Source organism: Peromyscus eremicus, chromosome 5, assembly GCF_949786415.1.
Source record: "Peromyscus eremicus chromosome 5, PerEre_H2_v1, whole genome shotgun sequence".
Classification (NCBI taxonomy): domain Eukaryota; kingdom Metazoa; phylum Chordata; class Mammalia; order Rodentia; family Cricetidae; genus Peromyscus; species Peromyscus eremicus.
In genome coordinates, this window is record NC_081420.1 from 126,860,148 (window position 1) to 126,882,581 (window position 22,434).

Here is a 22,434-nt window from a genome sequence, read left to right on the forward strand (position 1 = left end):
CTATCTTTTAATCTATTTCTGGATACTTTTTTCTATTTATTGAATATTTTTGTTTGTATGTGTGTCTGTGTGATGACAGATAATAACCAGACATTTTATTTCCTTGTAGTATCTGTACTGGTTTTCATATTGAGGATTACTGGCCTCTTATAAGGAGTTTTCAAGTATCCCTTCCTTTCCTAGTTCTAACGAAGGAATGGATAAAATAGTACTTCTTTCTTAAATGTTTTCCAATTAGGTAATTCGCCCTTAGTTTCCTTTGTAAAGTTTTCTTTCTTTTAATTCTAAAATCACAATTAGAAAGTATTGATTTCTTTTGGATGACGTTAGTAACTTGCTATTGTTCAAAGAACCCGCTAAGTAAAGTTACTGGTGGCTGCCTGGGCATCGATTTGTTCCCAGGACTCCCTCGTTACCTCTACTGTCTCTAGGACTAGCATGATGTTTTCTATTTCTTTCATTATTAAGTTAATTCATCCCCATTGTCTTTTCCTGACTAGCTTGACCATAATATTTTTTAATTTATTCACTTTTAAAGAATGATTCACCTTTGTATTTCATTGATTTCTGTTCTAATCACATTTCCTTTGTTGGGTAGAATATTATTTAAGTATCTATTAGTTTGACTGTTTTTCAGGTCATTTCTAAACTGTTAAAAAAAGTATTATTGTGTGCATGTGCCATGGCACACATGTGGAGACCAGAGGATGAGTGTGTGGAGCCAGATCTCTCCATCTACCTTCATTCATGTGGGCTCCTGGCATTGAACTCCAGTTTGCAGGTTGGGTGGGAAGTACCCTTACCATTGAGGCTACCCAGCTTTCATGTATTTTTTACTGTTTTTATCAGTAACTACAGAGAAATGTTGATGCTATTGACTTAAATGGTACAGTCATCTACTTTTCCTTATACATCTGTCAGTTTTTACTTTACATATTTAGTTTATGCACATTTAGGATTCTTGACAGTTTTATACATGAATATAATATATTCTGATCATATTCATACCCTATAACTCTCTCTTGTTCCTCTCCCTGGTTAGGCCCTCTTCCATTTTCATGTCTTTTTCCTGTTTTGGTAACATTTTTAATTAGGATTGTATATGTCAGCATGGTGAGGGTTATTTACAGAAACACTGCATGTTCGCAGTGACTGAACCCCAAAGAAAGGATCACCCCTCCTCCAGCACCCACTTACTGCCAGTAGTCCCTTGGGAGGGACTGAACCTCTTCAGCCCCATCCTGTAAACAATCAGGAAGTGATCAGTAATCTTGCCCATCTTGCCCCGGACTTCCCTTCTGGAACACAGGTGAGTCCCCCAGCTTGCCCCTGAACCCCATCCCTGGGCACCAGCCACTCCGGGGAAGACCTGCCCAACTTGGCCCCAGATTCTGGCCACTGGGCAGGTTCCCTTCTAGCCCCACCGGGAAGGATCCCCTTCTCCAAGACCCCTGGCAGACCCTGCAGTCTCCACGCCCTGCCCCCACGCCCATCCGCCTGAGCCCCAAGCCTCTTCCTGAGACTTAGTGGCCGGCCCCCAGCCCCCAGCTCCCATCTTGCCCCGGACGAGAGAGAGAGAGAGAGAGAGAGAGACAGAGAGAGAGAGAGACAGAGAGAGACAAAGAGAGACAAAGAGACAGAGACAGAGAGCTCCCATCCTGCCCCGGACTTCCAATTTGGACAAGAGAGCTCCCATCTGGACAAGAGAGAGAGACTTCCTGAATCTGTCAGCTCTGTCTGAACCAAGTGTGCGGATAAGGCCAAGAAAGAACCACAAGGAGATGGGCAGACATCAAGGCAGAAACACATACAACAAAATGAATAGCAATACAGCATCACCAGGCCCTAGCCCTCCTCCAACACCTAGACCTGAACATCAGAAATTGGAAGAAGCAGAAGAAAATAGCCTTATGAATGACATCAGGAAGTGATCAGTAATCTTGGGTGAGTGTGCTCTCTTTAGATGAGGCTGAGAGCAAAATACTGTGGCACTTTCAGCCATCCAAATTATAAGTTCTGTGCTTTTAAAAATTTGCAAGGTAGCAAAGTATTGGACTCCATTATGGCATCTTGGTGTGTTTTGTGTGAGTGATTACACTCTGTTCTTATTCAGCACCTCTTCACCCCAGCTGTCCGCCTCAGTCCACTTGCCTCTGCTCTTGCTGGTCTTCCTTTTCTAGTCTCCTGCATTTCATTATCCTTTTTACTACCGTCTCATTTCCTATAAATCTGTGACTCTGGGCAGAAAGCCTCGATACGACATCACAGTATCAACTAGAGGAGAATTCCCTATTTTTCTTTTGGAGTCCATTTTGGTGATACTTTCCTAAGAATCAATCAATTTTGTATACACTTCTATATTAATTGGTATAAGATTATCCTTTTACAAACAGTTTTAAAACTTGCAGTTTCTATTGTGCTATCTTTTGCAGTTCACAATGTTTCATATTTGTCTTGCTCATTATTTTTCTTGGTAGATGTTTCTAAGCTGATGACTTGAGGGTAAAATCCAGCCTCTTGCCTTGTTGTGGACAGGTCAGGAGAGAGGATGCCATCTCTTCTTGGAGTGCTCTCTGTTCAGGACACAACATCCCTCCATTTACGTTCTGTCCCAGCTTCATTCCTTTCCTTTTGGGCACAGCTGTTGATCATGAGCGTCTCCTTTCCTGTTACCTATTTTGTTAACTTCAAAAGCAACCAGGAAGTGGAAAGTCAGGCTTCAAGTCATTTACAAGGACTGGTTTACCACCAAGGTCTCTGGGGCATAATTTAATTTTTGAATTTCCTTTGAAGTGACTTTTAGGTATTTGTAAGAATAATAGGAAATGTAAGGTGCTAATCCAAATCAACAGTGCTTTGGCAATGTGTTTTTTAAGTGACCGTTAAGTCTCTTTCAGATTTATTTATTTTTTGTATACGAGTGTTTTGCTCACATGCATGTTTATGCGCCACATTTGTACCTGGTGCCTGTGGAGGTCAGAAGAGGGTGTAGGAATCCCCTGGCACTAGAATTGTAGATGGTTATCAGCCTTCATGTGGGTGCTGGAAATTGAACCTGGAAGAGCAGCCAGCGTCCTTAACCACTGAGCCATCTCTCCAGACTGATCTTCAGTCTTAACCACTTGTTCCTCAGGGGACCACTGAAATACAACAGTCAGAGAACACCAGGCAGGAAGTGATGGCTGGTTACTGTGGCGGGGGTCAGAGGGGAAGAAAAGAAGCTGCATGTTCCCAGCGCACACCTTCTGTATATACATTGCCATTCTTGGACTCTAGAGACATGTTCCCAGCGCACACCTTCTGTATATACATTGCCATTCTTGGACGCTAAGAGAATGTTCTTCATGGCAGGTGTTTCTCGTTAGCCTTGTCGGACTGATGAAGAAACCACAGCTTGACATGATGTGACTAATTAGAAGTCTAATTAGGGTGGGCTCTGAGTCCAGTTCTGTCTGCCCCCTCCAACAGAACATGTAAAATTAACACAAGGATCTTTGTTGATCTCAGTGTAAGGACACTTTTTTTTTTCAGTTTTTCAAGACAGGGTTTCTCTGTATAGCCCTGGCTGTCTTGGTGAGTACAAATATTATTGTCACCAAATATATTTTAATTGTCACTAACATTTTATCTATAACATTATTCCTTATAGATTCTGATTCCAAGTGAGTTTTAGAATTCATATTTTACCAACTGCCTGATGCTAAGCTTAATTATCTTTGTAAAGGATGAGCTGATCTGTTCCGTGACCTTGAGTCCTGTCTGTGACTCACAGGTAATGGGCAAGTCACTCCATTGCCGTTCTCATCCACAGCGATTTATACTTGTTATCCCCTAAAGCTTGGAAACAATGATTCAAATGCTCACCATAGTACTGTCATTCAGTAAGGAATATTTATTTAGAAGATATAGTAACATGCTTAGATAGAAAAATGAACACATGCCCTTTAGTGAACTGTAATGAAGAAAACAACATGAACAAAACTGTCTCCGAGGAATTTTATATTTTACAGCCATAGCATGTCTTAATAATCAGAATATTGTTAGCTGTGATAATAATTTTATAACCTCTCTTCTGAGCTCTAGATTTAAATAATTTTAAAGTAAATTTTGGCACTGCAAAGTTCACAACATAAAATCTGAGGTGTGAATAGAAATGAGACAGACTTTCCAAACTTTTGAGAACAAAAATATGATGGTGCAGGTACACCTCCAGATTCTGCCTAAATCAGCTTTCTTTCAAGAGACCAAATGCTTTTCATTATTGCACAGGGATTAGTATTTAAATACTAATTTTTAGGACACATTTACTTTTAGAGAGTATTATAATCAGTTGAACAACTTATTTTTTATAAAATATGTATCACTCAGAATTTAAGTTTTCCAAAGAATATGTCCTTATGTCTAAGATAACTATCAATTCTATATGTTTGGTAACTACCTTTAGCCGTAAAATAAAATCACCAAATCACTAAAATAGCAATAATGATGGCTGCTGCTTCATGAACACTTAGGCACTGAGCTAAGCACATCCTGTACATCATACAGTTTAATGTTCATGATAACTCAAGTAGGCAGGCAAGTTAACCATCATATAAACAAAACAGGCTTAGAGAAAAACTAAGCAACAGCCAAATTCAAATCACTTTTAAGTTGTAGAGCCAGGTGTCTAGGCAATCTGTCCTACTATGATCCAAAGCCAAGGTAATTAGTCTCATTCTGCGCCATTCATGAGAACTTTGATCTGCTGTGATAAATGTTAGTTTAATAACTTTGCCATATATTTATGAAAGTATAGTTCAAATTTTTTTAAGATAAGGAGCAAGATCAATTCAGGTGGAACAATGCCTCTGCACCAGCTCATTTAAATATTTTTTATTTACATGTCTTTCTACCATCATTATTCTAATAAAATTATAAATGCAAATATACCAGAGTACATGCAACATATTCCACAAAGGAACAAAAATGTTCAGTACTACTGAATAAAGAACCCCAATATTACATACAAAGTGCTTAAAAAAGACCTTATGAGATATCCAGGCCATATTTATTTTAGTATTTTCCAATAATTGACAAGGAAGGCATAATTTATAAATATCTCAAATCCATTATTTTTTACTATGAGTCAATCAAGTGAGTTCCATTATGGATACTTAAAGCAAAGTCACATGGCATCAAAATGGAACCGATGGGCTTCTTGTCGCTTTTCTCTGTCGTCTGCTTTCTGAAAGACAAATGTAGAGTAATTTAAGTACTCAGAAAATAGTAAGATTCATTCCTGAAACATAATTTTTTAAAAGATCAAAGAAATTTAGAACATAACAGGTAGGATTTTTATAATGCAGTAATATAAAATATTTTTTAAGCTCTAGTAGCTATTTTATAATTAAGAATATATTACTTGAATTTAAAAATCAAGAAGAAATGTTCCATATACTTATATTGTCATCACTTATTATCTACTTGATAGTGAGAGTAAACATTAGGTGCTAGAAGAACACAATCACTGTTAACACTAATGTTAACAAACCAATCTAAACTAATTATATTAAGATGATTATTGGTTAGTTAACCTATTGATTTAGCAGATATTTATTGATCATCTTCTCCTAGTAAGAAGGATTAAAAAAAAGTTTTGTATTTTGTTCTTCAAGCACTTGAAGCCTAGAAAGGATAAAAACAAAACTTGCTATGTATCAGATCGACCCTAATTGTATTACTTTGGGTTTGAGTGAGGAAAGGGCAAGCTTTGCAAATACTGTTTATGGAAATGGGAAGGGGCATTCATTTCAAGCTGAGAGTTCAGCATGATGAGGCCTGGCAGGTGTGGAAGGTGGAATATAGGAAAGGATTGGAAGACACAGGAGAGCAGGGTATGTTGTGGAGCGACAGAGAAGGAGTGTGAGGGTCTGGGTGAGGAACACTAACATATGTTGGACAGTGATGAGTGTCTAGTGCAGGAGAGACGGGGGAAGGTGAAGTCAGAGAGACCAGCCTGGATCTAAGGAAGTGGCAGAAGGAGGCAGATGTGGAATCAGCTACAGAGATCCTCAGGAAGGTGGCTGATTAACACTGAAGATGAGTAAGAAAGGGGAGAGAGGAAGCCTCAGAATATTGGCTTTGAGGGGAGTAATCCTGGTAGAGGTCATTGTAACAACTGGAAATGGACAAAGAAACTCTGAGAAAGAGATGGAGAGAGAACGTTTTGAGATATAACAGTTGACTTTAAATGAAATCGGCTGGAAAGTGGAGAAAGAAGAGGGCTGTGGGGGCAAGTGTGTAGAAAAGTTGTCCTGGGAGAATGGGAAATAGCAGCAGAGGCGAGAGGTGGAAAACTGGCTAAAGAAACAGAAGACCAGTCCCAGGTGATACAGTGTGTCCATGGTGACGCAGTCACTTCAGCTGCTGCATCACAGCTGTTGGAATCCCACGTTTATACCACAGTCAGACCTCCTGATAAAATAAGGAACTTAGTTTCCTTATTAAGGTCACCAGATATATTTTCGATTATGTTGCTTTTAGACAAAGTATAGAGTCCTTCTACAATCTTAAAGTTAATTGAATATATAATTGTTAGTTATTATTTCTGATACACAAGTGATCGTTCTTTGGAGTGACTAATCTATGAATATTATCAGAATAATCAACATGTTTTCCTTTTCATAAGTTATAAGAACAGCGATAAAATAGTAATTTTAGTTAGCAAAACATGATTCTGGTAGCATGACAGTCCAAAGGAAAAAAAACCTCTCCTTTGTGAGAGGAGCCTTTTTGGGGGATATTGCTGGCAACTATTGGCTGAGTATCTGATATTACTTTCTTCTCCTCTTTGTGTGGTACTAGGGAATGAGCTTATGCCCTTGACCACTGAGTTATATGCCAGCTCTTCAGTTCTGAAGAGCACCATGCTACCATAATAAACTAACCAGAGTTACACTGAGAAACAAACCTTTTCCTGCCAGTGTAAAATAGCAATTATGGCCAAGATGAAAATGCAGACACCAATGAGAGCTACTGCAGTCAGCAGGACGATGTTACTCGGTGTAAGATACAATTTGGCACTCCAGCTGGAGATAAACACAGAACAATTAAAATTGTAAACTTTAACATAATAAGGTTAAATTGAGATCAGAAAGCAAAGCAGCTTATTAATTAATGAAATTTCATTGGTTAAATCATTCGCTCATCTAGCAAAAGCAATTAAATTTAGATAATTTGAAGAATACTGATGATCCTCAAGCGTTCATTATTTTCTTAGAATTGAACTAGAATTTTCTTTTTCACATATGTTTTTGGGGATTAAACCCAGGGCCTCATGTGTGCAGGGCCAACACTTTATTACTGAAGTATACACCCATCTCCCTGAAGTAGAATTGTTGATGAGATATTTAATATTCATGTATTACTAAGTTTGATCTTCAGAATTATTAAGTAAACTTACCAATAGTACTTTAGACAATTAAAGATGTCTTTTGAAAAGGAGATTTTGATCTGTTGAATTTGAAATTTTTAACTCTAGGGCTCTGTAAGTCATCTGATTTCACAAAGCCTATAGCATCTTACTTTCTGACGTCCCTGCCCACACATGTAGTACAAGTAACACAATCATATGTCTGAGTGGGTGTTTAATTGATGGCTGTGTAAAACTGGCTTCATTTCTGTGTTATGTTGAACATTTTAAATTATTACAGTAACTTTTATGTTGAGGCTTATAAAGTCACTTAGCTTTTCTGTTAATGTCAATACATCAGCATAAACATAATTAGGTCTGCTCTCTTAAAACACTATACATAATGCAGCACCTGTAAACACTGCAAATCCTGAAACTGGGGTCTTTATGACTAACTCTGTGGGCAGTTATGCACACAGAGCTTCTTGTTCTCCCTGGAAACAGGAAATGACTGTGTTCTCATTTTAAAAGAGTAATAAGGGCAAGATCATTCTAATGAACAGCAAGTAGCTATTGATTTATTTTGACATAATTAAAATTTATTGATCTGTAATTTAGTCTTTAGTCAGTAAATCTCAGAATACACCTCAAACAAAAATCAATTAGGGTTTTTATTATGTACATAAATTTGAAAAGGACATTTCTTTGGAAAGAGCAAGAGAAACATGAGAAATGTTCTGATTATGGAAGAAAGCTATGGCAGGATTTTTCAGAAACTCAGAAAATTGAGTATTGTTGAGTACCTTACAATAGAAAACCAAACTGTTGTTTTTCTGAGACAGGGTCTTGCTATCTAGCCCAATATATTCCTGAAGCTGACACCATCCTGCCTCAGCCTCCTGGTATTGGGGTTATAGATGTGAGCTACTACGCTCAGAAAAAAAATGGTTTTCAATAAATCATTACATTTTTAAAAATTCTTTTTATTTTGTGTGCGTGCCTGTGTGTGTGCATGATGGCTATGGAGGCCAGAAGAGGGACTCGGGTCTCCTGGAGCTGGAGTTACATGTGGTTGTGAGACAACTGATGTGGGTGTGGGAACTGAACTCAAGTCTTCTGAGGGAACAGCAATCACTCTGTCACTGAGCTATCTCTTTAGCTCTAAAACTGATTTTTTTTTTCCATCTTGAGTTTTTTTAGTTCTATTTTTTAAATAGACTTTTCCCTCCAAAAGATGAAGACATTTGTCAGTTTGGTTAAAAGAGAAACAAAAGGTCAATCTTCAGTTGCCTACTCAGGAGATTTCTTGTATAGTTTGTCAGAGATATACAAATATGATCATGTATGTACAGACATCTTCTTTTAAAATCACAACATATATTTCTCCATTTTGCTTGTTTTCTTTTTCTCCCTCCCTATCACATACTGTTCTGTGTCCATGGCAGTAAACATAAATGAGTCACTACAGTGTACTCTTCTCAGTACTACATTTTCTATAGATTCCCTGCTCCTTATTCAGATTTTATAGTTTGTTATCAACTTCATGTGGAGAAAGATACCACAAATATACAGCACTGGATTATTAAAACAAAACAGAATGAAACAAAAACAAACAAACAAACAAACAAACAGACAAACAAACAAATAGGCACCAGGGTCAGGCATGGTAGTTCCAGGTACTCAGGAGGCTGATGTGGGAGGGTTGTGGAGCCCCAGAGTTTCAGATCAGCCTAGGCAACATGGTGATTTTTATCTTAAAAACAAAACAAAACCTCATTCTACTCCATCTCTGAACCAGACAAATAGCTATATCTATTAATGTTATCTTATATATACAGTGATGTGCTGGCCAGTTAGTTGTCTAGCAGGGTAGGTAACTCTGGTTTATGACATTTCTTAGTTTTCATGGGGTAAATTCTCTCACAGTAAAAGACTTTAATGAATAAAGATAGAAAAAGATGGACACAGTGAACTCATGAGATGGCACGCACTGGTTCTAGTGTACCACTGAATATACTCATGTAAAATTTTAATGAAGACTGGAGCTAAGAGAGTAGCTCACTGGTAGAATGCTTGCTTGGCATGCACAAGGCATTGGGTTCAACTCCCAGGACTGCAAAACAAACAAACAAACAAATCAAACTAGTATTTACAAGTAGTGAAAATTAAATATATGCAATATGTTTAAGCTTCATTTTGTCCTAATAGGAATGAGTTTACTCCTTATAAAACACCAGGGTAGGTATGTTAAATAATTTGAAAGTGACTAAGTAAATTAAGTGTTGGGCACTCAGGGAAACAGAGTAGGCAATAAATATGATAGTTTATAAAAACACGCCACTGGATATTTTCCAAATTGAGGTCAATCAAGGAAGGATATTACCTTCGAGGGACATTGTGAGGATATGGAATGACAATCAGCTGGGAATTTGGAATGATTGCTGTCCACTCTTGTTTTCTTATAGACTGAAAAGAGAATTTAAAAACACTTAATATCCAATTAGTCTAAATATGAAAAAAAAACCCAACCAAACAAACAAACAAAAAAAGCAAACCCTCAAGTATTTTGAGAATTTGAAATCCAGATATAGAGGATTATATTTGTGTGTTATGAATTCAGTCATTCAAGAAATACTGATTGTTCAGTTTTAGCAGGCATTATTCAAAGTGCTCCGTGTAAGTGCTGATTGGAGCTAAAATTCACATCAGGAAATGGACAAATGACACTATTTTATGTATCCTTTGTATATATGTGTAAGTACAATAATGCTACTTTTATGTTAACAGATACTACTTATGCTGTAAATGATAAAATATTATGAAGAAATAGCAGGTAAAATGGATAAGAAGTCACAAAGTTTAATGGGGAAGAAACAGAAAAAACTATATAATAACAAATCATGGTATGCTCTAAGATAAGCTTAGACAAGTCACTATGAATCATTTTTTAATTATTTAAAGGCAATAAAATATCTGAAATCAAATTATTGGATTTAAATGTTTAAGTTAAGTATTAAAACAGATTGTCAATCAACTAAATGTTTACTTGCCTTCTCTCCAGATGGACGGGGAATACCAACATAAAGATGGTCCAGGAAATTGGCACTTCGGCCTAAACCAAGTACATTGTAAGGTAGTTGGAGAGCTAAGTGTGCTGACTGGCTGAGCTGTCCAGCTAGATTTATGAAGAAAAAAAAAACACCAAAAAACCAAATAAACAAAAACACCTCTGAAAACACTGCACTCATCAAGTCTTGAAGTCTTTAATATTTTAGTTAAATCCAGGTATAAAATGTCAGATGAATGTTTAGTTAATTAGTATTAACGATTCATAAAAATATGCTTTGTTTGAGATACAATTCCCATACTATAAATAATGTCCACTTATAAAATATAGTAAAATGGCTTTGAGACTATCCTAAGGGTTCACCTGAGTGAGCACAATGTAATTTTAAGATGCTTTAATTACTTGAAAAAATCGATACCCAAGGCTGGTACTCTTGTCAGCAATATTATACTTCCTGCTGTAGGCATTCTCTCTAACTGGCCTATTCTGAGGACTTTATAAACAGTCATACAATAGATGGACTTTGTAACTGGCTTCTTTCATTTGGCATGTTCTCAAGGTTCATGATAAAGCATGTTTCAGTACTTCATTAACTGCCATCTAGCATGATACATACTACATTTTGTTTCATTAATTAATTTCATTAATAGGCTTTTGGGTAATTTCCACTTTGGGTTATCATTAAATAATACTGCTCTGAACATTAATATACAATTTTTTGTATTTACTAGATTATATACCTAAGAATATGGATGATAATTAATTGCCTATTCCAAAATAGGCACCAGAGATAATCTCTGGTGTTCCCAACACAAAGCAATCATAAATGTTTGAGGTGTTAGATTTGCCAGTTACCCTGATCTAATTATTATACATAATATACATGTATTGAAATGTCACATTGTATCCCATAAATATGCACAATTATGATGTATTAATTAAATGTAGCATATATATATGTAAAGATAAAAGGTACCTGTCCCATTTCATACTCATACAAGCAACTGTATGAAGGTCCAAAATTTTCCATATCCTAGTGAACACTTATTATCACCATATGATGGCTGGGAAACAACATCTCTGATATCAGAGTTTAACCTGAACTCCCTATTACCAAATGATGTTGAACTTCTTTCAAGTGCTTGCTGTTCATTTGTGTTATCTTCTTATTTTTGTGAACTTAGTTCAAACTGAATTTTTGTCTTTTTTTCCTGATCAGTATAAGTGAAGTCTTGCTAGTTTTTAAATATAGTCTCAAAGTATCCTTTGGTTTGCTGTTTCTCTCTATTCTCTACTTCATTTAGTTCCTTTTTATGTTTCCAGTTTCTCAAGGTGAAAGATGGCAATACTCATTCCAGACAGTTATTTCTACAGGGTCTCTAGCTCAGGCTGGTCTAGAGCTCCCTATGTTTCAAGGATTATCTCGAACTTCTGCACCTCCTGCTTCTACCTCCAGAGTTCTGGGATTATAGGCATGAGCTTCAGAAACAGGTTTGAGAGGTACTGGGGATCAACTCCAGGCCCCTGCATGGCATATTACTGTTCTCCCAGCTGAACTATATATCCCTACCCTGGTTCTTATTTTTTTAATATAGGCATTTGGAGCAATCCGTTTTCCTGTAAGAAAGATTTTAGCTGCATTCTATGGATTTTAATATGTTGCATTTTTTTGGTTCACATTTACTTCCTTGTATTTTCTAATTTTTCAATCCATTATTTTAGAGTGTGTTGATTGATTTTCATGTATTTACAGATTTCAAAAATGTTCTTGATTTTTTAAAAAAGATTTACTTATTTTATGAATATGTGCATGTGCCTGAGTGTACATATGTACACCACATGCATACAGATGTTTTCAGAGGCCCAAAATGAGTATCAGATCCCCCAGAACTGAGGTAACAGGTGGTTGTTAGCCACCTAATGTGGGTGCTGGGAACCAAACCCTTGTATCTGCAGAAGCATCAAGTACTCTTAAATGCTGAGCATACTTTAAGCTTCTTCTTACTGATTTTTAATATGTGGTCAGAGAACACACTTGTTAAGATTTCAGTCCTTTAAGATTTATTGAGTTTTATTTTATGACACAGTATGTAGCCTATATGGGAAAATGTTCTATGTGAACTTGAAAAACAATCATTTTCTAGGTGCCGTGTTCTACACATTTCTGTTAGGAAAATGTTCTATGTGTCCTTGAAAAACAATCATTTTCTAGGTGCCGTGTTCTACACACTTCTGTTAGGTATTCACATCTTTAATTGATTAGCTGCTTAGTTGTGTGTCCTATTTTGAAAGAGAGGTATTAAAGTCCTTACCAGTCAATCATCAATCAACAATTATTGATTAATCAGTGTGTCTCAATATGTTGAACTTCAGGGCTCACATGATCCTTCTACCTTAGCTCTGGAGTGGGTGGGACCACAGGAAAGAGTGACATGTGACTGTGTCTGGCTCCAGTTATTTATTGTTGAGTTACCCACCCCTTACTTCCATTCTTCATTAATTTTGTGGCTCTGATGTTAAGTGCACATATATGTGTTGAGTTGTTGCACCTTCTTATGGACTCACATTGAAAACTATTATTATTAGTGTATGTGTGTAAATGCCTGTCACGGCAGATGTGTGGCGTTCAAGGACCACCTGCAGGAGTCAGTTGTCTCCTTCTACTATGTGGGTCCTGGGGATTGTGGTGGTTGGGCTTGGCAGCAAGCCCCTTTACTCACTGACCCATCTCACCAGACCAGGGACTCACCTTTCACCGTTCTAGTAACAGTTTTGTCTTTAATGTCTAGAGAATCTCCTATAGACACAACAATTTTGTTATCAGTTCTGACACAATCTTTTGATGGAGTGCTTCTTTCATTTACTTTTAAAATAATTACTGATAACAGAATTTATGTCTGTGCCCACACAGGTCAGAAGAAAGCATCAGATCTCTGGGCACTGCATTTACAGACATTTTTAGCAGCCCTGAGGGTACAAGAACAAGTGTTCTTAATCACTGAGCCATCTCTCTAGTACCTCAGTGTTTTAATATATTTTGAGTATCACTATCCTAGTGGTTGCCCTGGGGATTTCAATTAACAGAACAGAAAAAAAAAATCTAGTTCAGATTAATACTAATCTAATTCAAAGTTCATATAAAAATTTGCTGCAGTATAACTGTTGATCTGATTTGTATGGATTTAAATCGCTGTCTATATCAGTCTTAAAGGGGATTTTTTTAGTGTTGGAGAGTTCTGCCAGTGTGATTAATGCTGTTTTGGTTTCTCTGAGCATATCTAGGGTACTTCATATTTGAAGGATACTTTTGTCTATCTTTGATTAATAATTCCCCTTTCTGCATATATAATGTATTATCTACTGCCTTCTTGCATACAGATGATGTGATAAGTTACGTTTTTTGTTGCTTTCAAGAATATTTTTTGAGAGTTGATATGACTGAGTATGGGTCTTTGGGTTTATCCTATTTGGGGTTTGCAGATCTTCTCAGATGTGTGTATTAACATTTGTCATAAAATTTGGGTGGTTTTAGCAACGACTTACGTATTATTTCTGCTTTTCTTTCCCTGTTTTTTTCATCCTACAATTTCTATTACCAATATGTTGGTATGCTTGATGGTGCCTCCACAGGTCCCTGAGACTGAGACTGTCAACTGATATATATTCAAATGTTCATATTATTTCCTAGCTCAACATCACAGAACCTTCTACTAATATTTTCAAATATTGTACTTTCCAACTACAGAATTCCTACTTGATTTTTTGGTAGGTCTGAGGCTTGAACTGAAGGACTCAAGCATGCTGGAGTTAACTATTACTGGGATGCCTTCCTACCTCTCTTCCCTGTTATTCAATAAAGTGCTGGAAGTCTTAGGGTAATATGACAAGAGAAAGAAACAAGAGGGCTACAAACAGTAGTCAATTTATTTCTTTTGCAGATGTTATGATCTTGTACTTCAAAGGCCCACTTGAAAGCCCTTAGACTTGTAAACATAGCAAAGTAGCAGAATACAAAAGCAACATATATTAAGTCTCTATAAATGATAAACTTGTTGAGGAAGAAATCAAGGTTCACAAAAGCTTTTAAAAAATATCCAGGATAATTCCAAGGATGCAAATGACTTCTACAAAGGAAACTTTTAAGACACTGAAAAAAATGAAAGGCACAGGAAGATGAAAATGCCTCTAACACTCATGGATTTTCAAAATTAGTGTTGTGACAATGGCTATATTATCAAAAGTGATACAGATTCAATGTAGTGCCCATCAAAATCCCCATGGCATTCTTCACAGTACTACAAAAGCAACCCTAAATTTCATAGAGCAGCAGATAAGATTCCAAACAGCCAAGACCATCCTTAGCTGAAAGAACAGTCAATACTAGAGATATCTTAGATTACCTGATCTCAAATTAGAGAGCTACAGTAATAGAATCAGCATGGAACTGGCACAAAAACAGACTTGGTGACCAAGAGAATAGAAAGAAACTCACATACCTAGAGCCACAAAGGTGTCAAAATCACTCAGCTGGGTATATGTGTTAGCTCATCCCTACAATCACAAGCACTAGTGAGGCTGGGGTGTGAAGACTGCCATGAATTTCAGGTCATCTGAGTATACAGATTAAAGACTTTGATGTAAGACTTGAAACTAAAAGGAGAAAACCTTTTAAGATTAATGAGCACAGGCCAGGATCTTCTGAAAAGAACTTCAGGGCATAGGAACAGTCTGAAGAACTGCAAAGTGGTGATACACGAAACTAAAGCTTTTGCTCAGCAAAGGAGACAGCTACAGAATGAGGAAAAAAGCTTTTCCAACTTTATGTCAAGCACAGAAATAATATTGAGGATCTATAAAAGACTGCAAAAATTAAATACTAAAACCTCAAATCATCTAATCAATAAATGGGCTAATGAACTGAATAAGCTTCTCATAGAATTACAAATGGCTAATAAAAACTCAAAGTAGTGTTCCAACATTCTCAGCCATCAGAGAAATGCAAATTAAAACTACTTTGAGATTCTACCCCAACTCTGGTCAGAATGGCTATTATAAAGAAATAGGACATCTGCTGTGAGACTGTGTCTTCTATGTAGGTCAGGAAAGTTGTACCCATAAAATCTCAGCAATACAGTAGCTTAAACAAGACCTGGACAGTGGCAACACCAGCTGACATGTCAACATGGATGAAGGAAATATCACAAGGCTCCAATTCTAGATGAAGAACTATAGGCAATTAATGACTGCTGAGAGACAGGGATGGGCCCCTAATTGACTATCCAATATCAAGGAGACAGTCCTAAAAACATATACATGAACTCAGCAGGTTGTGTGTATGTATCATATACATATGTATGTATAGATTTAACAATAATAAAAGAAAAAATGATAACTACTGTGAGATATCTGGTCAAAGAACAACTCTTATTCACTGCTAGTGAGAATGTAAACTTGGGTAGCCACTATGGAAATCATTATAAAGCATTCTCCAACAACAAAAAACCAAACCCAAAACTGAAAAGAGAACTGCCATATGGCCCATCTATAACACTGTGGGATGATGTGTGTGTGTGTATGTACACACACACACACACACACACACACACACACACGCACGCATGAGATGGCAAGTCATCATACCACAGAGATACTTGCACATCTATTTATATTGCTGTACTATACAGCTAAGAAACTGAATCAGACTCGATGCCCATCAACAGATCAGTAGATGAAGAAAATGTTGTATATACACATGATGCAATTTTATGCTACTATAAATAAAAATGAAATCATCATGATATTTTTAGGTAAAATAGAAACCATTCTTTAAGTCAAATAAGCCAGATCCAGAAAGGCAAATACTGCATGCTTTTGCTCTCATATGTGGAATCTAGATTTAAACATGTGTGGTGGGGAGGGAAGGGAGAAATCTGAAGGGGAGGTGAGAAAATGGAATGGAATATATTTAGCATGAAAGAAGAAAGAACTATGTGGGGAAGGAAGGAAATCTTCTATAGGGGACAGGGCAGTAGTGGGGAGGAGGAGGGATTAGAACAGTATAACATGTGCACCACAATGTTATAAGGAAATGCATCACTTTGTATGGTAACCTAAAAAATAAAAAGGAACATGGTAAGACTTGGGATACAAAGGCTAATGATGCAAGTTGAACAAAATGTTTTCTATGGGACCTTGGAGCATATGGGACCTTAGAAACACCACCATATTTTAGAGGATCTTTAGTTTTAACTAAGTTGTGGTTACACACATTGAGGCAAAATTTACCACCTTAGCTATCTTTACCAGTGCAGGTACAGAGCACCAAGCTGTACAACCATCACTTCTTGTCTCCAGAGCTCCTAATTAAAACTCATTGCACTTCAGCCCTATCTCCTTGCAACCACAGTTGTACTTTCTATATATGGATTCTGCAATGAGGGTATCTCATATAAACACAATCATACAGTATTTATCTTTTTGTGACTGGATTAATGCAGGAAATCCACAGATTACTGAGAAAAGGACTACTTGTTAGTGGATTATATAGGGGAACAAATTACTGATACAGGATAAGGTAAATTCAGTCTCAGAGTCCCTGGAAGGCTGAGAATTGGTTCCACACTGCTTTATGCCACCTGACTTACGGTCTTTACTATCCAAGAATGTGAGAGAGAAGGGGCACCGTGTATGGGCTCCCCAGATCTTAGGCTAGCCAAGAGGCCACGCCCTAGGGGCTGGTACCCCCAGGCCATAGGTGGAACGAATACCCACTCCATTGGATTATTTTACTTAGTACAATGTTCTGTTAGTTCATCTGTGTTGTAGCATGTGTCAACATTCTCTGTAAGTCTGAATACTATTTCTTCATGTGTATATTCTACATTTTGTTTATCTACTCATCTATACATGGATACTTTTGACCCTGTCTCATTAAACTAAAACAACAAGAACAACAACAAAGAAACCTTGGTTATACAAATCTCTCTCAGCAAAACTGCTTTTAGTTCCTTTGCATGTTATCTCCAGCAGTGGATTTGCTTCAAGACATGGTGATTCTGTTCACTTCTGAGGCACCAACACACTGTTTTCCACAGAAGCTCATAGTTATTTTTTTCTTCTCCTTAGTCTACACCTGTTAACTTTGTGTGTGTGTGTGTGTGTGTGTGTGTGTGTGTGTGTGTATGTGCGCGCGTGCTCAGGAGAGAGGGTGGGTGTGGGTGTGGGTGGTGATAATGTGTGGTGTGTGTAGTACTTGTATGTGAATATTCAGGTGTATGTACATACACACTGTTTTCCACAGAATCTCATAGTTATTTTTTTCTTCTCCTTAGTCTACACCTGTTAACTTTGTGTGTGTGTGTGTGTGTGTGTGTGTGTGTGTGTGTGTGTGTGTATGTGCGTGCGTGCTCAGGAGAGAGGGTGGGTGTGGGTGTGGGTGGTGATAATGTGTGGTGTGTGTAGTACTTGCATGTGAATATTCAGGTGTATGTACATGCAGAAGCCAGAGCAGGACACTAGGTCCGTTCTTGTTCTCTTACTGCCTAGAGATGAGGTCTCTCATTGAACCCGAAGCTTGCTGTTTTGGCTAAGATAGCTAGTAATTTAGCTCTTGGAATCTGCCTGTCTCCAACCCAACCCCCAATGCTGGGGTTACAGACTCTATACACTCTTTATGTAGGGGCTGGGGATTTGAACTCAGATCCTCATGTCTGCAGAACAAGCACTCCTACCCAATGAACTATTTCCCCAACCTCAAATGCTGATTAGCAGCAATTATTCTGTGGACAAGAAGTAAAATCTTTTATTTACATTTTCCTAATAATTAATGAGGTTGAGTATCTTTTCATGTGCTTTTTTGGCCACCTAGATTTGTCTTCTTTGGGGAACCGTCTATTCAAAACCTATGCCCATTTAAATATTTTATTGTTGTTATTGTTGAATACCTCTGCATGTTTTAGGATCTTTTTTGGAGGTAATACCTATTTGTATCCTTATGCTTAATTTTAAAGTAGTTATAATTGCACAGAGCCTGTGAATACTCACAAGTGAGAGTATGAGGGGAAAAAAATCAGTGCTATGAAAAGGAGTGGCAGACATTTCAAAATTAATTCAAGGTTTAAAAGTTCCATTCAATCATTTTGTTTCAAATATCTAGTTCTCTAAACTGAAAACAAAGCTGAACTTGCTAGTATTGGGGCATAATTTCATTTTAATAGTAACAAGAGACCATTATTGTCTACTTTTCTTACTATTTTACTGGTATCTACTTAGGTGAATGACAAGTAAGTTGCCTCATAATAATGAATATCTATGCTACTTCATGTCTGTTTCAGATGTAACTAAAATTATAAAATGTTTATTGTTTATACAACAATGCTGATTACTTAATGAACATAAAAGAATAGCATAGGCAATAGTAGGTAGTAAGAACTACATGAATCCTAGTGTCCATCTTCATGTTTACACATTGTCATAGTTAGGATCTATTGCTGTAAAGAGACACCATGACCCTGGCAATTCTTATAAAGGAAAGCATTTAATTGAGACTGGCTTTCAGTTTCAGAGGTTTATTTCAATATTATCATGGCAGGAAGCATGGCAGCATGCAGGTAGACATGGTGCTGGAGAAGGAGCTGAGAGTTCTACATCTGGATCCTCTGGGCCTGGCTTGGGCTTTTGAAACCTCAAAGCTGACACCCAGTGACACACTTCCTCCAAGAAAGCCACACCTACTCTAACAAGGCCACACTTCCTAATCCTTTCAAATAGTGCCACTCCCTGATGACTAAGCATCAAATATATGAGCCTCTGGCGGCCATTCTTTTTCAAACCACCACATACATTTTTCCAACACTGAGAGAGCACTGTGCCCTACTGAAAAGTCTTTAAAAACTGTACTCAACAAACTCTTGGGTATCATTGAATGGATAAGAATCTTTATGACAAATTAAGATTTAGAGCCAGTCCTCAATGAGGATTCATGGGAGGTTAAGATGGAGAACTACTAAGTGATATAGGGCCTCTCTCTACCCTATGGCAGACATCACAGAAAGGTACAACATAAAGTTCTGTTGACACTTGGTGGAGTGAGTTTAGCTATTATGGTCAGACTTAAAAGTGTTGAGGTGCTGGGCAGTGGTGGCGCACGCCTTTAATCCCGGGAGTCGGGAGGCAAGAGGCAGGTGGATCTCTGTGAGTTCGAGGCCAGCCTGGTCTACAGAGCGAGATCCAGGAAAGGCGCAAAGCTACACAGAGAAACCCTGTCTCTCAAAAAACCAAAATAAATAAATAAATAAATAAATAAATAAATAAATAAATAAATAAATAAATAGAAAGATGAAAAAGGGCCGGGGACATGGAGATGGATTAGATATACCAGAAATCAAGTTGGACATGTATAACACACATAAAGGGAACATAAGTGAATACGATGGTAAGAAGTTCAGGGTTCACTTCTCAGTGAGGGAGAAGGCACTTGGATTGAAACTAAGCTTTGCATTAGAAAGATTAATTTCTACAACAAAGCTTCTATGTTATTTCAATGTACTGCATGTTAATTTCTGATACTAGAGATGAAATGGGAACTTTTCTAGTGAACTAGGTCAGAGGTTGTGGGAACAGGAGAAAATTACAGACCCATGCTGTGGTCAGTATATAGGTGAGGACGGGAGCTGTGGGCACTATTCTATGTAGGCACAGTGAATAAGTCTGTACTATGGTGTTTGTTTTTGCCTCTGATTCTGTTGTTTGCATTGATTTGTATGTTTACTGTCAAGTTTGTAGTGAACAGTGCATACAGAAGTAAAATACAGAATCTGCTTCAGGGTAGAGCCAGATTGAAATCTCAGATCCCTACTAGTCAGATGACAAACAATACAATTCAACTAGTAACTTCCCCTTATTTTATGTTTTAAAATTTAGTTCACTACCTCATTTATCTATAGTACTATGCTTCTAATAAACTTAAGATAAAGGTTAAAAATTAATAAAGGTGATGGATGCCTATTATTTTGTACATATATTACCCTATTCTACTTCATTTTTAAGCTCACTTTATAGGAAATGATTCTTTATATTGCGTTACTTATAGTTAACTACAGTAAAGAATAGTCTCATGCTACTTGTGCTGAGTGTTTCCTATGCTTCAGACAGTTCTATACATCATCACGTCTTTTCAACCTTTACTGTAGCACACAGCTGCTTTACATGGTATATTGACAATAGCCAAGTCCTGAACTACTACAACAAGAAGGAACATACCAGTAGTGTTACTGAGCAATGTGAGATGTAATCAGATTCTTTCATTCTAAACACACTTACACAGTAGAGGAATTATTTCAACAGAGTGTAGATAATAACACATTGCTAGCAGAGACGGCAGAACAGATAAATAATATTCCTTTTCTCACTTCCTATTCCCAAAGCTCTCATGTGACAGTTGTTCTTTCAGTATTAGGCTCTATACTGACTAAATTAGTCTGGAGTTATTTTGGAAAATGGCAGATACAAGCAGGCATAGTCTGCTGGAATCTTCAGGGAGAACACTGGGGAAAGTCGGACAACAGCCATAGAAAGGTGAGTAATGCCCCCAAATCTAGTTTCATAGCAAAGTAAAATAGGAAAAGTTACAAAAGCAGAACATTGAAAAAAGCTAGTGTCCAACAGAGGGACTGATATGTTTGGGGAGCTACTCCTGCCTATGACTATGGAGGAGACACTCTTGAGTTTGCTCTGCACACCATGTTCAGCAAGGTAGAAACCTGGGTGAAGCTAGAGTCTGTATGGCAATACAGGTTCCAAGTGGCACTCCTGGTATCTTGAAGGACTTCCCAGGGTGGGTACAATATTCATAACTAGACCAGTGGTATGACCAGCCTTTATGACCTGGCATGTAAAAAGCTGTCCACTAACGGGATCAACATCATGATGTCTTTACAAAGAACTGCTCAGGCATGTGACAGGCATTATGGAGACAGAAAAGGAATGCTCAGAGTCAAGACTTGACCACAAAGCAGGCAAGAACCTTAAGGTAAAAGGGTTGAACATTTACACAATGGCAAAGATAAACTATGAATAGAATACTCAAGATCTATGGGAAACTGTAAATGATCAAATCTATGACTCACAGACATAGAAAGAGAATTTCATGCTAATGGCATGAAAAACATCTTCAAGTTATAGCCATTCTACTCTCTAAACCTTGTTAAATTTTTATGGGAGAAACTATTTTTCAATAAAACAATAGCAGATTTCCCAAATCTTGGGAAAGAGATGTCCATCCAGGTACAGGAAGAATTTAGACTACCAAAGAAACACCACCAGAGAAAAACCTCTCTACATCACAGCCAAAACACTAAATATACAAAACAAAGGACATGTCCCGACTGAAAGCTGCAGGAGAAATAAGTAATATATAAAGGCAATTTCATTGAGTAACAGCAAATTTCACAAAAAAACCTTAGCTGAAGCAGAAAATAACAAATGCACTGGTGAGGATGTGGACAAAGGGGACACTTAGTCTGCTCGTGGGAATGTAACAAGTTCAGCCGCTTTGGAGATCAGTATGGAGGTCCCTCAAGACACTACAACTACAACTACCACAGAGCCCAGGTCTAGTACTCCTGTGCATTTATTTATCCAAAGAATTTCACACCAATACATCATAGAGATCCTTATTATGCATTATAAATTCATTATGCATATGCATGTTTATTACAGATCTATTCACAAGAGTTAAACTATGGAACCAACCAAAATGTCCAACAACAGAGGTAATGGATAAAGAAAATATACTATTTATACACAATGGACTTTCTTCCAGCAATGGAGTTATGCTGTTAGAGTGGAAACAAGTGGAGATAACCATATTACATGAATTAAGCCTATTTGAGAAAGACAAATATTTCATATTTTCTCTCATTTTGTGCTTCTTTGATTTTATACAATATTGTATGTATATAGGTCATGAAAGTAGAAG

The 22,434-nt window shown here is 37.3% G+C and overlaps 1 protein-coding gene across 2 annotated transcripts in view; it reads right to left on the minus strand.

Moving 5' to 3' along the window:
* Nucleotides 1-3,869: 3,869 nt before the first annotated feature.
* The window catches only part of Itfg1 (integrin alpha FG-GAP repeat containing 1), a 147,158-nt gene continuing 128,593 nt past the window's right edge, over nucleotides 3,870-22,434 (minus strand). For both annotated transcript variants that reach the window (XM_059264499.1, XM_059264500.1), the window contains exons 15-18: nucleotides 10,441-10,565; nucleotides 9,774-9,856; nucleotides 6,950-7,067; nucleotides 3,870-5,224 (exon numbers count right to left, since the gene is read on the minus strand). In XM_059264499.1, the coding sequence (XP_059120482.1) occupies nucleotides 5,165-5,224; nucleotides 6,950-7,067; nucleotides 9,774-9,856; nucleotides 10,441-10,565 (386 nt within the window). In that variant the 3' untranslated portion in view covers nucleotides 3,870-5,164. The remainder of the gene's footprint in view (nucleotides 5,225-6,949; nucleotides 7,068-9,773; nucleotides 9,857-10,440; nucleotides 10,566-22,434) is intronic.